The 15,997-nt window shown below is 39.7% G+C and overlaps 1 protein-coding gene across 1 annotated transcript in view; it reads right to left on the reverse strand.

Annotated features, from left to right (window-relative positions):
* Positions 1–1,159: 1,159 nt before the first annotated feature.
* LATS2 (large tumor suppressor kinase 2) overlaps positions 1,160–15,997 on the reverse strand; it is a 47,211-nt gene continuing 32,373 nt past the window's right edge. The window contains exons 2-7 of the mRNA XM_026851482.1: positions 15,489–15,621; positions 10,085–11,622; positions 6,743–7,325; positions 5,925–6,107; positions 4,583–4,689; positions 1,160–3,828 (exon numbers count right to left, since the gene is read on the reverse strand). Coding sequence (XP_026707283.1) covers positions 3,334–3,828; positions 4,583–4,689; positions 5,925–6,107; positions 6,743–7,325; positions 10,085–11,622; positions 15,489–15,621 — 3,039 coding nt within the window. The 3' untranslated portion in view covers positions 1,160–3,333. The remainder of the gene's footprint in view (positions 3,829–4,582; positions 4,690–5,924; positions 6,108–6,742; positions 7,326–10,084; positions 11,623–15,488; positions 15,622–15,997) is intronic.

A 15,997-nucleotide genomic window follows, 5' to 3' on the forward strand; every position in this document is an offset into this window, starting at 1 on the left:
AGTTAACCTCATTCTTCTATTTCCATTTAAAAGTCAAATGCTTCTCTCCCTCACTTAGCTTTCATGTTATTCAAGCGAGGTACCTGGTTATAATTTCTACTGCTAGTTCTTTTGCATCCAACTAGGAATAATTTCCTTATCAAGAATTGTTGCTGCTGCTTGGTAAGTCTGGCCACACTGAGGAGTGCAGGTACAGGCTGCAGAGGCCCTTTCTGTTCCTGTGCCACTGGCACCCTTGCATTATAGTTTCCATACTGGAAACAGCAAATAGTTATATTTTTTGAGGCAATTATGTACACTTTTGTACACACAGTAATTGTGTATGCACATGTGTCTTTGCTGAAACTCAAGAATGAAATTCCTGTCTTTCTGAGATCAGTAGCAGGTTCAACCTTGACTTAAGTGAAGTTAGGGTTACATCTCTAAAGTCACCTGTGGCCTTAACAAAAAACATTACTTCAGAATTAATAAACTCCTTACTTTCAGTCTGAAATCCGAGGGGGGGTTTGTTTTTTGTTTTTTCAAAAGGAAAAGACTTTTAAAATACAAACATTGAATCAATATAACTTTTAAAAAGTAGATATTAGATGATTTTGCAGAAGTTCAGCAGAATCGAAAATGCTTAGAGCCAGTCCCAATATATGGCATATTGTTTACCTGTCCAAATTTCATAAAATTACTCCAAGTTTCTCTTTACCCCTGAAATGTCTGCAAAGGACATGAACCTTCTAGAGATGGTGCCTGATAAGCTTGAAAAATTTGTTTTTCAAATCAGTTCTTCAGGTGAAAAGGGAGTTGGCTTCCCTGCAGCATAGATTTTAAATGAGTAATATACTCATTGTGGAAGCACCTGTTTCCTTCTGGGCTAGTTTCCCTTGTTTTGCTTAGTTGCAAAGATTTTGTATTTTCAGGTGAATTATTTACATTTTAGAAATACATCAGAGGCAACAGCCAGAGGGGCAAGAACACTGGTTGTGGTTGCCCAGGCAGAGCCATCACTGCAGAGAAAGTGACTGTGCTGAATTTTACGCTGCAGGAGAGGTGAGATTCGGATCTCAGTTTGTAGCTCAAACCTATCGCTAACATGACAAAACCAAACCCATTAAAAATTCTGCCTTAAAATAGGCAGAAATTATCCTTTCCAAGAATACATAACACATTTTAGATTTCAATTCCGATTTTTAATAAATTGTGCCAGTAGAAGCTTTCAAAGGCAATGATATATCAATAAATAACAGTTAAATTGAGTTCCTGAGAAAGGACCTACCACATGAAAGAATGTCAGATAGATGTAAATAACAAAAAATGGCATTACTATATAAAAAAGCAGTAATACTGAATCTTACATGACCTGTCACAACACAAGCACTGCATACCTCAGAACATTCCTTTCATACAAATGTAAACAAATACACAATCATTTTTGTTTAGTTTAGGCTGATGAATTTATATGTTGTTGCTTAGATATCTAAACAATGAATAGGATAGGATATGCTAAAACATTAAGGAATAATATGTGGAATAATATATGGAAAAAATAACGAAGCTCCAGATTTAAAAATAAAATAAAGCAAAAACACATTAAAGGAGTGTTTTCCTCAAATGTTATTATGTCAATCACTTTAAATAGGACTGTTACACTAATCTGAATTAAGGATTTTTGTGTGTGTTTACTTATTTAGTTATATATAATATATATGCAAATATGTATGGCTTAATTATCTTTAGTAATTCTGATATCACCTTGAATAATTCTCACTTATACATATAAGAAAAATGCATATTTTAACATAGTTAAGAATTGATATTTCAAAGTATGTCTATAATTTGACAGAAATGAAGGACTATTGTGCTCCATCACAGCAACATTTTTACCTACAGACAACAGGACAGAATGAGCTATGAACAATGTTAACATTTTCATATGTCAGTGCCTAAAACATTGGGATCCTAAACAGATACACAGCCAGTCACGTGTAGGGATCTGATGTCTGGAAAAGCCACGTACCTCCAGGTTCCACAGACGTCTGCAGAGCTGCACGCACTCAACATCAGCCTCCTTGCACTCAGGATCTTGATATGCTACAGGAGCATTGAGAATGTGTTCCACATTCCGTTTTGAAGACGTTGAGCTACATCTGTTAGTACTGGTGCTCTGCATTACTGCTAGTATTAAACAGTGGACACTGTGTAGCATGCTATGTGAATAAGCTCGACCTAGACTGTTGCCACAAATCAGCTTTGTAATAATGGTCTTGCTATTGATCCTTTATGGGGAAACGTGTGTGCCAATGATACATGTTACTAAAACGATCTATTACATCAGACCACAAAGTTGTGATTCAGTTATAACCTTTGCAATCTGTTTTACAGAATTAATATTGGATACAATCATAAGAGGAAACCATCCACACAATACATTATCAACACATGGTTTAAAATGGTCTAATTTTAGACCCTTAGTAAAAATGGATCCACAGGACCTGCCTGTGAATGGCAAGAAAAGGCCATTTCAAATAGAAAAACACTGCTCATGCAACATTCTTCACACACTAGACAATGAAATCACACCCAAATTGTCACTTGCTCACACTTTCTATTACACTCCAATAAGCAGAAGGAAATAAAGCAGCTTTAAGGTTATGTCACAATTTTGAAATGTGGAAAATACATACAATAAACAAAAATCACGGTGCGAATACAATGGCATCAGTAAATTTAGAAAATTAGAGAGCAGTTTTCTTTTTTCATTTTTCTTCCTTTTTTTTTTCTTTCTTTCTTTCTTTCTTACATTATTGCACAGAAACCTTTCATCACATGTTCTTCAGCTTTATGCATCTCCCTAAATGTGAAATAAGTGCTATGGATAAAATAAAAATGTAGAAAGGAAGAACAGCAGCATGATTTGTCAAAGTTAATCCCTATAATTTAGTAGGAAAAAAACCCCTGCTATAAACAAAATATAAGTGCTCTTTATTTATTTAAAAAATAACGCTGACAGTTGCAGAAGTCTGTAAATGTTAATCTGAGTAGGGGGATGCTGACCTCAAATAAAAATAGGCCTAGAAATGATAGACTGCTGGCCTTGCAGATTTTGGTGAAGACCAGGATTTCAAGTGTAATTATCAACAAAGTATTTACAGTAAAACTGACCTGAACTTTCAAGAGTGCCATTTTCAGGACCTGGCCCTGCAAGCTTCTGACTCCCCAGGATGCCTCCAGCCTCAGCTGAAGTTACACCTAACAAGCGCTGCAGGATCAGCTCCTAAAGGATCAGTTAAAGGCCCTACTGGATCTGAGATTAGTCTTACCTGGAGTACTCTATACAATAATTTACACATATACAGGCTGACAAGCTCCAGTCTGATCCACCACACCTTTGTCTTCTACATCAGATTTCTCAGACTGGGCAACTTCCATTCCAGAAGGTTTGGGATACCTAAACGGATACCCATTGTCATCAAAGAACCTTCGGAAAGTAAACTCATAGAAAGCATGTTCTGTGTGTTTGCTATTGGAAGAGGCTAGTGGATCCCACGTCCTGGTGCTGTCACCGCTAGCATCGTTCCAAGGACTTTCTTCATCAACTGGATCAAAATTTGAAGTGTCCATGGGATGGCTGATCTTTGGAACATAGGGAGCTGGCTGCCTACGGATATCAGTAGAGAAGTCCATAGAGTGAAAGAAAGAATGGGCCTTAATATCATCTGCTCCATTTCTTCCAAGCCTGTCCTCAGCAGCACAGCAGAGCTTTGTGATGAGATCAGTTGCCTCAGGGCTTAGCTTGATCTGTGAGGGAATGTGCAGTGTGCTTTCCCAGTTTATCACCTGGAAGTAAGAAAGGTATTAAACAACAACAACTAATCCTCCAATCAGCATTCTTCCAATTGCCAACATTAACTGTACAGAAGTACACACGTAACTAGTCAACTCACAGTCTGTGTATTTATTTTAGAAGTTCAAGAACCCAATGATTAGATTGCATCAGCTGTTAATAATTAATGAATCAAGAAATACTGACAGCAGATAAAAGGAGCAATTCCATTTTTAAAAAAGGCAGACTCCTTCCTGAACGCTCCCAGAGTCAGATTTGAGAACATATTCAGTTTACACATGACTTAATGGAATGACTTCAAGGAATTACTTCATTTTGTCTCCAAAATCTAAACTAGGAAAAGTGGTTGAGATACATCCTTTCTAACAAAAAACTACTCACTACTTGACTTCGAAACACATTGCCAACTGTAATTATCACTGGTACATCAGCTTATGTAAATCTGACAGGCACTCTAAGGAATTTAGATGGATGAACTTGTGCTTAAGAAATCAGAACTGTGCTGAGAAGACTCATAAAACTAGTAACTATCTATCCAGTCGGACAAGTCAGTTCTAGTCTGATATTCAGTATCTTCATTGATTGGGAAAGTAGCTGTGCCTGCATAGAGCTATTTAAAATCACGCTTTTGTAGACACTACTCCCTTCTCTAGTAAAACAAAAGGAGATAGGTCTGTGCATGGAGGAGGAGGGAAGGGAAAAGGTTAACATTTTGCTACCACAGATTGGAATTTTGATTCAACTCACCTTCAGCTGGGTTTCAGTTGGTGTAGGAGCCAGAAAAGGAGGCTGTCCCACTAACATCTCAAAGAGGATCACACCAACACTCCACCAGTCACAGAGCTGAGTGTATCCTGAAAGGTAAGTCAAAAGGTTGTTCTCCATCAGCCAAGGAGAATGTGTACAGTGCTACTTGCAATTAAGTATCAAAACATACAGCACAGATATCCACTTCATCATAAAGTTGCTTCTGCTTGTTGACCTCAATTCTACTGCTGTAAGTAAAGATACAATACTGTTGTCTGGAAATCTGTCTGAATAAATTTAGTTCTCAACAAAAGTGAGTGGTGAAATCATATAATGAGAAACAATGAAGTTTTTTTCATGCCCTGTCCCACAACTACATCACTACACAGCACAGACTGGACCTCAAAGAATAACAAAAAAGGTTTAGTGACTGATATCCCCCCTAGGTTCAGCAGAAGTGACACTAAGAGTTTGAAAAGTTACTGAAAGACACAATCTGGCTCTAGAGACAGAAGAAAGCGACAGATGACATTTTAAGCAGGTTCCAAGCAGAGGAACAATTTCAATCACTCAATTGCTGTGACAAGACAAGTAACGTGTATGTTTGAGATCTTTGAAAAGGAATGGAGGATTTAAACACTGATTTCAATGGAGATTTACATCACTGGATGATGTAGGGTCCAATGTGAAACCTCTCAACTTGAGAAAGATCAGGCTTAGGATCCGGCTTGCAGACAACTTTGAACATCTAACTTCCTTACTACAGTGACCACATCTGCTATGCATGGATAGCCATCAAGTACTGTCTAAATTCCTCGGGATGAACTTTACAATGCAGGGTGACCATTGTAAATTGTGGAAGACCTTTTGTTGGTTTCCCCAAGATTCTGACTGGGAATCCGGAGGACATGTTTTCACAAGTTTACATCACCCATATTTAAGTGGCCTATCTGAATCAGCGATTCAGAACCATCAGCTGGCTACCCACCAGCCTATGTAAACTTGCTAGCAGTTATAGTCATACTCCATGAGTACAGATAATCTGCTTCATACTTGAAAAATATCACTGCAAATATCATCTGACACATTTACTGGCAGTCTCTTCCAAAGACCTCAGAGTGTAGATATACACAGACACACAGAGTATGACCACCATCAGTGTCAGTGACATGATGTGAAACAGTGGAGCATGTAGACATCTCCTTATTCTGACCTAAGTGTTTGTGGCCTTTAGTATGACAATATTCCACATCAGCAAGCTTATTCAAGGAAAAAACCCATACTAGTAGTATTTCAAAGCAACGATGTTCACGTAAACAGGAGAAAAATATAGATTATCTACCTTTACGAAGCAGGACTTCAGGAGCAATATAATTAGGGGTTCCAACTAATGAGTGAGCTAGACATCTCTGATGCTGCTTCTTAGCTCTTTGTTCCAATGTCTTCAGCCTATCTCCACATCTACAATTGGACACATCATCCCACAGATCACTGGGCTCCATGCTGTCTTGTCTGATATGGCTCCCTTTCAAATGGGAGAGAAAGTTTACATTAACGGTCATAAAACACAACACATGAAGAGAAAAATATTTATCTAGATCTAGTTGTGCCATCTTCTACTCTCACTGAAGAACATAATTTAAACATTAAACCCAAGGTATTTCCTTCTGACCTTGTCTTCACAATTGGTTTTCCATAACCAGCAAAATGTTTCTGTCTCAGCTCAAGGAAGTGTGCTCCCATATGGGAGGTACAGAACAATGAAGTATATTTGAGTTAGCTATACCAATTGTTTATGACCTTTTTGCCAACAGACGCCAGTACTCCTCAATGGCAAACAGGAGGTGTGTGGACTACTTTAAATCTGTGATTAAATTATTTCACCATCAAAAGAGACCCTCCAAACAAGTATAAACTGAAAAATTGCTGCTACTGCAGTGGTCAACCACATTACTGATAGGGATTTGAACAGTACTGGAAACAAAGGGCCAGAAACAAATTGACTGAGTCAGAGAGAGACAGACATAACATGCTGTCATTGACTGCTTATCAATATACACACCACCTCTGCTTTCTGAGCTGACATTTCTGCCAAGAGATACATGTTTGTTTCAAAATAAATAACACATTACCATCACAAATAAAGTCTAACAACACTACCTTTCTGATAGTATTTGGAATTGTGAGTCCACCTGAATCCAGTACACAGTCCAAAGTCAGTCAATTTTATATGCCCATCGAGGTCTATCAGAATGTTGTCAGGCTTTATGTCTCGATGAATAAACCCCATTTTGTGCACACTCTCTATAGCCAAAGTGAGCTCTGCAATATAGAATCTAGCCAGACGCTCTGGAAAGACCTCCATCCGAATCAGTAGACTCATCATATCCCCACCAGGGATGTAGTCCATCACAAAGTACAAGTTCTCTTTATCTTGGAAGGAATAATAGAGTTTAACCACCCATTCATTGTCTGCCTCAGCAAGTATGTCCCTCTCTGCTTTGACATGAGCCACCTGGTTCCGGTTTAGCACATCTTTCTTTCGTAGAGTCTTCATGGCATAAAGGGCATGGGTATCCACTTTGCAGGCCAGGCATACTTCTCCAAATGCACCAATACCCAGAGTCTTGATTTTCACAAACATAGATTTGTCCATTTTGGCCCTTTTAAGTCTATTGTAGTTGGACTCCTTCTGGTAGAGAATCTTCCTCATTTGTTCCTGTTCTGCTTCACAAAGGCCAGCCTTTACAAAGGAAAGCAAACCACAAGAACTAGTACTGTTACATTCATAGCAACAGAACATTAAACAAGCATTCCCAAAACACATTTCTCAGCAAAGTTAACCAAGAACCTTCTAGACTTATTCATGAAAGACACATTCTCTTGTCTGTCTGTTGACGTATTTCTGAAATACTGGCAAATTCACTGTGCCCTAACTCATTACCTCATTTGTCGTATCTGAGATTGGTCTGCATTTCTCATTTGACAGAATGATGAGGCATGGGGCAATACTGTCAGAGGACAGTATAACATAGCAAACCTGATCACAGGATTTGGTTTACAACTTTCAAATGTGTACTTTGCCACTGCACTCCACTATATGTAGACACACAGCAGTACAGCTTAATTTAAACTGAAACTTAAACCTAGATGCAGCAGACCACTTTGTTCATGAATGGCTCTCCAGGGCAACTCACATGAACAGTTCCTACCTTGAGTGCTGTTTGACTGTTGGTTTCTGTGTTGTAATTAAAAAGCTGGTTTTGACCTAGATGTTCCCAATTTCCTTGGTAACCTTATTCTTTAGAAACTTTTTCTTCCTCTGCCATATACAGCCTCCACTCTCAAGGTTTGTAGATCTCCTGACCATCTGTTCTATAAACTTCTCCCTTTTCCCTCCCAAAATACGTGCGTATAACCCTCAGGTCTGGCCTCTCCCCAGACACTGCAGTCCAGACTGCGATGCTATTTCCCCCTCTAAATGTATTATTTCCCCTCTGCATCTAAGATGTAAAAATGCTGCTTGTCTACCTCCTGTCCCCAGAGAGCCTCCAAATAACTACAAATAACATTTCACATGGCTGTGGGAAGAGACCTCCTGAAAAGGGGAGAAGCAGCAGTATCCAACCAGACATTCTCCACCCTTCAAGACATAGCCTGCACAATGCCAACTCTGCCAACTTCAGTGCCTGTCCTTCTCCTGAGAATCACTGGTGGTCTCCACCAGCAGAAGCCCCCGGGCTGATCCCTAGTATCCTCTAACAACTCATCTTCTGCAGCATGCCCTTTTCTTTCTGCATACCCCATTTCCAAAATCCTGAATTAACTGTCACCAAGTCAACGACTCTGGAGGAAGATTAGTGCCTGGTGAGAAGGGGCAATGGGGAAGAGGATGGAGGGACCTGAAGTTGACTGATTAGCAGGCTAGAGACCTAAGCATATGCCCACAGGGCTGCTACTTGGACTGATTTAATTTCACATCTGTAGTCTAGCTCTTTAAACGTGAATGTGGGCAGTTAGACTATGCACTGAGATCCCCATGGTATAAAAATGAAATCTCTATAAGGATGGAGGAGGTCTACAGAAACTTGCAGAACAGGTAGGATGAATTTTCATAATGAACAAAACAGCCAAATCAAAACAAGTAATACTGTTTTTAAAATGTAAGACAAGTACATCAACCCATAACAAAGGAAGGGTTTATTATTTTAAGGCAAAATAATGAGTGTGTTGTGTTCTTGGTTAATTCTAGAATAATGGGATATTCAGATAGCCAGAATCTCCAGAGTCTATTATTCTAGCCAGTGATGAGGTTGCTAGGGGAAGGAGTTGTTTTTGTTTATAGCTGAATTATCTCTGAGTTATGGAGTGAGGGAAAGCTGAAGAGTCAGAAGAGAACTAACGTAATTAACTGCAGTTTTATTTCTCTAGACATCATTCCCTATCTCAATCTCAGGAAAATATTCCCTAAATCCAAGCAATGCAACACACTGTACTTGCAGTGAGGACAAACTGTTAACCGTCACTAAAATGCCACCCTTTCAAGAGATTTTAGAAGCGTATTTGTTTAATTTTAACCTCAACAAACAAATGGCTGAGTTTTCTGGAGCAATGTGAGCATCAAATTAGTTGACTCTGGAAATTGACTGTGCTAGGGAAGATTGGGTAGTTAATTATTATCCATTATGCATTAATAATGGCTTTCCTTAGAGTTTATCCTTAAATACAAAAGTAGTCATATTCTAGTCATGCCTGGGAAAAAAAATCCTCATCCACATTTAAAAATTAAAACCAAAACTGCCAGAGCAACCATCAGAACTTGTCAGCTTTGTTTTAGGCAGTCCTGTCAGTGAATCAGCTTAGGTCCAAGACCTACAATTAGGCATGAAAGAAGCTCTCTCACTGAAGTACGCCTCCCTGAGACCTGCTTCTGCAACAAGTTCCAGCAAGGGTCCCCTGACCAGTTCAAACTGGTCAAGATATGATTGCTTGAATGATCTTATTACTTACATGTGTTCAACAGACAACCTCCAGTCAAGTATTACATATTAATCTAAAAACACGGCACAGTGAATATACTGCCAAGTTAAACCATGGCTTTGGTGAATGAGTGGCTATCATGGAACAGGGAGGAAGAATTGGAGGCAAAGGGAAAACCTTTTTCAGTGTTTTGAAAGAGCTGCCAAAGTATTGCCAGAGTTACCTCAGCCTCAAACCTGGATTCTGAATTCTTGCCTAAGCAAACCTAATGCTTTCCTATTATCGGGGATTTTGCTTCATTTTACTTTTCTGGTATGAAAATAGATTATTTCCCATTTCAGGTTTTTCAAATAGCCTCCTAGACCTGCATCCATGCTTCTAAGTGAGTATAGTCTGGTATAGGGAGGTGTTGAATACCTAGTACTTCTGGAATCTACCTTTATACATTTCTTGACTGGTTAAACATAGTAATACTCAATTTGACTCCATTATCTTTTATTATAACAGAACAAGGATAATTACTTTAGCCATTTCTTGCTCCAGTTGTAATCTTCTGTTAATTTTCTGCTGGTAGGTCTTTATGACATTTTCTACATGTTGCTCCATGTAGAACTTGAAGGCAAAAGGCGAATAGCTCTTTATTCGGGATTCTCGCTTTTCCTCATCTTTGCCATTTTTTCGTACAGGCACTGGAGATGTCTGAATCTGCTTTTTATCCTTGCTTGGTTTTTCAGCTTTAGCGTTCTTGTTGCTTTTATCATTTCGCTCACTGTTCTCCTCAGCCTTATTGCACGTTGAACTGGGGGCTACACGGAGGGTCTGCTCTACACCCATGCACAAGCAGTTGATATCAAACTGCTCAGAGCTACCAGGAAGTAACAAATGCTTGGGATATGGTGGTGGTGGACACCGCAGTTCCTGGTTACCGTAATCCACATCTAGTTGATAGGTGTTAGTGGCTCCAACAGTTGGCACGTGCTGCTCAATCATCTCCAAGCCATCCACAGCCGGTGCCTGTGCAGGTAACCAACCAGGATGGGAAGGTCCCACCGCAGTCTGAGGCTCAGGTCTCATCACTCGCATGCTCTTCACTGGCTGGAGAATATGAGCAGATGTGACTGCTGTGATCGTATTTGGAGATGTAATTGAAGGATCAGGTTTCCCTGGAGGAACCGGTCTTATAGACACTGTCACTTGTGGCTGTTGCTGGTGGTTGTTAAAGGAGTTCGTTCTGCTCGGCACTGTGGCATCTGGTCTGAAGGATACATGTTGCCGTGGAGATGTTTCTATTCCTGGATTTTGTAAAGAATCTCGGCGTGATGGTGTTGCTGCCTGCCACTGCTGAACTTGAGGATTATTCATGTCATAGAGGTCCATGTTTAGGCTATTTCTAGATGGAGTTAATAGATTTTGTGGTGGACTGTCTGAAAAATCATTAGCAAAGGCTGGACCTCTGGATATCACATGCATCTGGTGAGAAGACGGACTTGTCTGTTTGTGATGAGAATGTGATATATACAGACTTGATGTTGGCTGCTGAAATGCATGACCAGAATTATTCTGAACAACTGCCCCTTTATTTGAGAGATTGGTGTATCCTCCCTCCTGCTGCATCTTGTTTTGGAAGGATGGGCTCCGCTGAACACCATACCCCATAGGTTCCCCCTGCACCATCATGTGCTGCCTACTGTAATGCTGGCTGTTGGAGCCATGAGACGCCTGCAGCTGCAAGGCTTGACTGCTGTGATTAGCCACTGGATAATTAATCACAGAAGACTCAATATTTGCAGGGTATGTTTTCTGCTGATGGCTTGTTGGTGTGTTGTGAGTGCCTACTCCAGAGGGTCGCTGTACCGGAGCATTCATAGCTGTAGACTGTGAAGTAGAGATTAAATAGTCCATGTATGGCCTTGGAACTTCTGTAAGCATATTTGCACCTTCTGCTCCAAAGCCTGTCCCTTCATAGGCTGCATTACTGATTTGGTGGTAGGACGGAAAAGATTCGTTTGATCCTTCAAAGCTTGGCCTGCGGGTTACATTATTTGGCACAATACCCTTTCCTTCATAAAAAGAACACAGAAAAATGTTAGGAAACAATTCAGGTGAACCAATTACTTTGCATTACTCATCCATATATACGTACAGACATACACACACGCACTCTGTGTAGCGAGTATATGTTATAAAAACACCTTTCAAAATCTAAATTAAGCACTCTGAACATTTAAATTTATAGGTGCCAAGTATTACTACCGATAACAAGCTACTGGCTCACAACACTGCTCATGTCAGGAATCATCAGGGAGTCCTATCAAATAATTAAAATAGAAGCACAAATTCATTAACTATTAAATCATCAGATTACACTACAGCCTGGTTTTTAAAACTGGACCAGTATTACCAATCATTACTCTCAGACAGGAGAAAGCTACAGACCAGGGGGTTAAGTACAGCACCAATGGAAGAAAAAAAGCTCGCGGAAGGACTGTCACTACAACTTAAAGTCAACATTACTATAAGCTACTAGGTCATCACATAGTCTGTATCTGTACACTGAGCTCACTGCTCATGCTGGGGATCTGTTTACATATCTCTGTTCCATCGATCTCCTCAAAAATCTTTGTTTCCCTCTCCTTCATTTACAACAAAGGCACATACAGTTTGTCCTGTATTCTTTCTAATGTGTTTGACACAACAGTATCCCCTCATATTATTCATTTTCCCGCTGTTTGGAAAGCAAATCTTTCAGGGTGTCAACATGTTAATCTTAGTCTGAAGAATGTGGAGAGACAAGATAGCATTCCTACACTGGAAGTGTTAATGGTACTTTTCATCAATTCTTTGATCTGAAGACAAATTGCAGGTGTATAAAGCACTGGCTGTGCTAAAAAGACAAGGGGAAACTGTGCTGTCACTATGTTTTTGTTCCCCTTCTGGTTCTTTAGCTTTCACAAATCACAAGACTATGCCTAAACAATTTCCTTTTAAAATCTTGACTTCAAAAGATCTGCAAGAATAGCCATAATGAGCTAGGAGGCTTGAACAGTGGATTGAAAGGTTTTCCAATTATCTGCATTACAGCATGTCCCAGTCAGGCCCGACACAGCACACCTGAGCACAGTGTGGACTCCTCACCTCGACACACAAGCTCTGCTATATACAGACACACAAGGATGTGCATGTTATTAGGGCAGGTCTATCCACCATCTCTGCACACTGAAGAGGCTGCCCCCAAACTAAATGACACTTTCATAAACAATGTTTTGAAACATAATCGAGTTGGACAAATAATAAGTGTTCTTTAAAGTTAAATCTATAATCAGCAGCTCTTTTTCCCATGATAGCACAAGGCCATGCTTACTGAGATTGTACTTATAACAGCACTCCCTGATAGCTCATCTGTTGGGACACAGTGAGATGCACTGATGAGGCTGTGGGAATCCAGAGCATCCTAAGAAGTGGCTGCTCGGGTCTGGAGGTGGAAGGCAACCATAAGACCCATTTCTCTTCTGCCAGTAGGATTCACATTGAGCTTCTGGGGCAAATCAACTTTGGTTTTCCCTATTTGAGGCCACAAAGAAAAGTAGCAGCAATATTTGTCCTCCTTTGGGACACATACTTCAGCTGTGCAAGGAAACTGCTGATGTAAAGAGATACGATGTCCACCTCCTAGATTTGTATACCAGTAAGTCTGTTCTAGTCTGATGGAGAAGTATTTGGATTTGTGAAGATACCAAATGTGGCAGTTGCAGATGATTTTTTTCCACACATTCCTATCCAACACAGTAACTGTTATGACTATCTCTTGCCTGTGAAGATTTCAGATCAGTGTATTCTTAAGATTAATCAACTGTACTCATGGGATCATCTATTTTTATAGGTAACTCTCTGTGGCACATCAATATCTGTTAAGTTTTCAGTCTTGCCAGTATGCTGAAACTCCTGTTAGCTTTACTAGTTAAGTTAAAGCAGGACAAAAATTAACAATTTGAAAATCTATTTCCGTACACCAATATATGGAATTCAAAACCAGAAGATTTAAATTCTCAAACTGCAAATGAAAAGTTCCCAAGTAGCATTACATGCTTCCTAATGAACTAGAGGAGACCTATGCTATCCTAGCACAAACAATACCAGACCAAACAAATCAGTATCATTTCATGGCATCTCAGGCAGGCAAACATCAATTGCATGATATTTAAGTTTTTCATTCTGCATACCCTAAAAGCAAAGGTGGATCTTCAGCTCAAAAGGTTAAGTATTCAAAACAGCTGCATACATTGGAATAAGAAAGCAAAACCAAATGCAAATGAAAGACAACTGAGTAATAAAAATGTTAGCCTAGAAAGATTTTACAATCCTTTCAGAGGAAATACATACTCTTTAGAACTGAGTGTTTTTTCACTTTAAGGAATAAAGCCTTTATAATATAAAGCAAAATACAGTTCAGTAATTCTCTCAGTCATTTTAAATTCCTTTTAAGGCCCAGTTGAGGCCACGTTTGTGCATGTATTGGGACAGAGCGCATCTTGCGGGGTAACACACTTGGAAATGTTTTCTTAGGGTTTTCCAGAATTTCCCCAAATAATAGAACAGGGAGTCTAAGACTGATAGAAGGGGCAGCTGAGCTGCTCCTTACACAGAACCACCACCCTTTCCCACCATATCTGAAGCTCCATTCCTGAGAGTGACCACCTGGAAAATAAGTTTCTTCCCCATTTCTGTCTTCCCTAAATGTGGATAACCTCAGAGTCTCCCAGGAAAAGAAGTGGCTTTACTGAAGACCTCCTTTCTGTCCAGGGATTTCTCTTTGTAAACTGAATGGGCCTTCTCTTCCTCAGTTTCCCTCATCTCTGGACATGCCTCTCTATCAACCAAATTTAACACCCTTCACAACAAAGATCTTCAGTTTGATCAAGAGGCAAGAAGGCAGGTGCTGCTGAGGTGGCTGAGAAATCTGTCATGGGGAAATCACTTGCGCTCAGTAAACTCAATTTATGACCACACTTAAAGATCCATACTACTGTAATCAGACTGTTTGAATGTATTTGTTAGTTTCAATAAGTCCAACACAGACAAGACCTTTTAAGTCTAGATGCTGCCTCTAATACAAGAGAAGTTCCTTGTCCAATGAAACATGCCTCTGTCAACAGCTCTCCAATCCGTTCAACCCTTTGTCCACTAACCCCTTGAGTAGCATGTAACATGTGATTACATTACCATGTGATTACACAGGTTCAGCCCGTCAGAGGACAGCTATTTGTCTGCTTGGCCCATTTTTGAAACTGAAAGAAGATAAGTGTAACAAACTCTATCCAAACCAGAGTGTGTCCTGATCCAAGATCAAAAGCATTCTACAGTGTTTTAAATGCTAATATCTGAATGGAAACGACTCTTGCAAGGCCTTTTGTCAGCTGGGGTCTGATGTTTGCTGATGAGGCATACACAGGGCCCAAATCCTCCAATTTGCTAATTTACACGAAACAGATCTGAAGCAGACTAGCAGGGATGAGTGGAAAAGCTTCTGCTATCTTGGCCCAAGCTATATTTGCAGTGTACTTATAAGGCTGTTAACATGAATGAATTCCTGGGAAGTAAGCTATCACACAAATCCTCAGCAATTACCTATGCACAACCTTTTACTTTGTGGTAAACTTGAGATGATTGAGATGACTTGCACAAAATGATAAAAAGATTTCTCTTTAAGATGGACTACGAGTGCACATGGACAACTCCTGTGAAACAGGTGAGTTGTATTCAGCTCCCAGCCCAGCTCGCCTTGCCAGGCCACGTTTACTTCACTGTCTTCTGCGAGACCACTACTGAATACTGTCAATCCACTACTTTTCACCAGCAATGACTCTACTTTAAAAACTATCTTGCAAGAAAGAACACAATTTTTTTTTTAAAAAAAGTTCATGCTTACCTGGTGAGGTCTGCTTAATTACACGTACTATCTGTTCATTCCTAGGATCCAAGTAGCTCATCTTACTGATATACTCCAAAGCTGCCTCAATACTTCTACTACCCGTCTGCTTCAGTGCTCGGACAGCCATCTCCTGTATAAAGCAAACAAGAACTGCATCACATTGAGACAAAACGCAAGCACTGTATTGCAGGCTAGAAAGCAGTTAAGTGTTCTTATATTTATAGAAACATTTTATAATTCACACCAGATCACAGCTGCCTTGAGCCAAATGGACTCATATTTTGAAAACATCTGCATGCCTTATACAACACAAAAATTAAAATAATAACAGAAAATACAACCTGCCCAGACTCCAGCAGTTAAATAAGCATCAAATTGAAATATGTACTTTAAGATTCTTTAAAATAAATTTTGAATCAGGTCTGGAAATGGGAGCATAGTTTGACATAGGATGAAATAGAATTAAATATTTAGCTTTTGGTATTTGAGAGCATGTCTCTCAGCCA

This window comes from Athene cunicularia, assembly GCF_003259725.1.
Source record: "Athene cunicularia isolate RWA chromosome 1 unlocalized genomic scaffold, athCun1 chr1_part1, whole genome shotgun sequence".
In the NCBI taxonomy this organism is placed as follows: domain Eukaryota; kingdom Metazoa; phylum Chordata; class Aves; order Strigiformes; family Strigidae; genus Athene; species Athene cunicularia.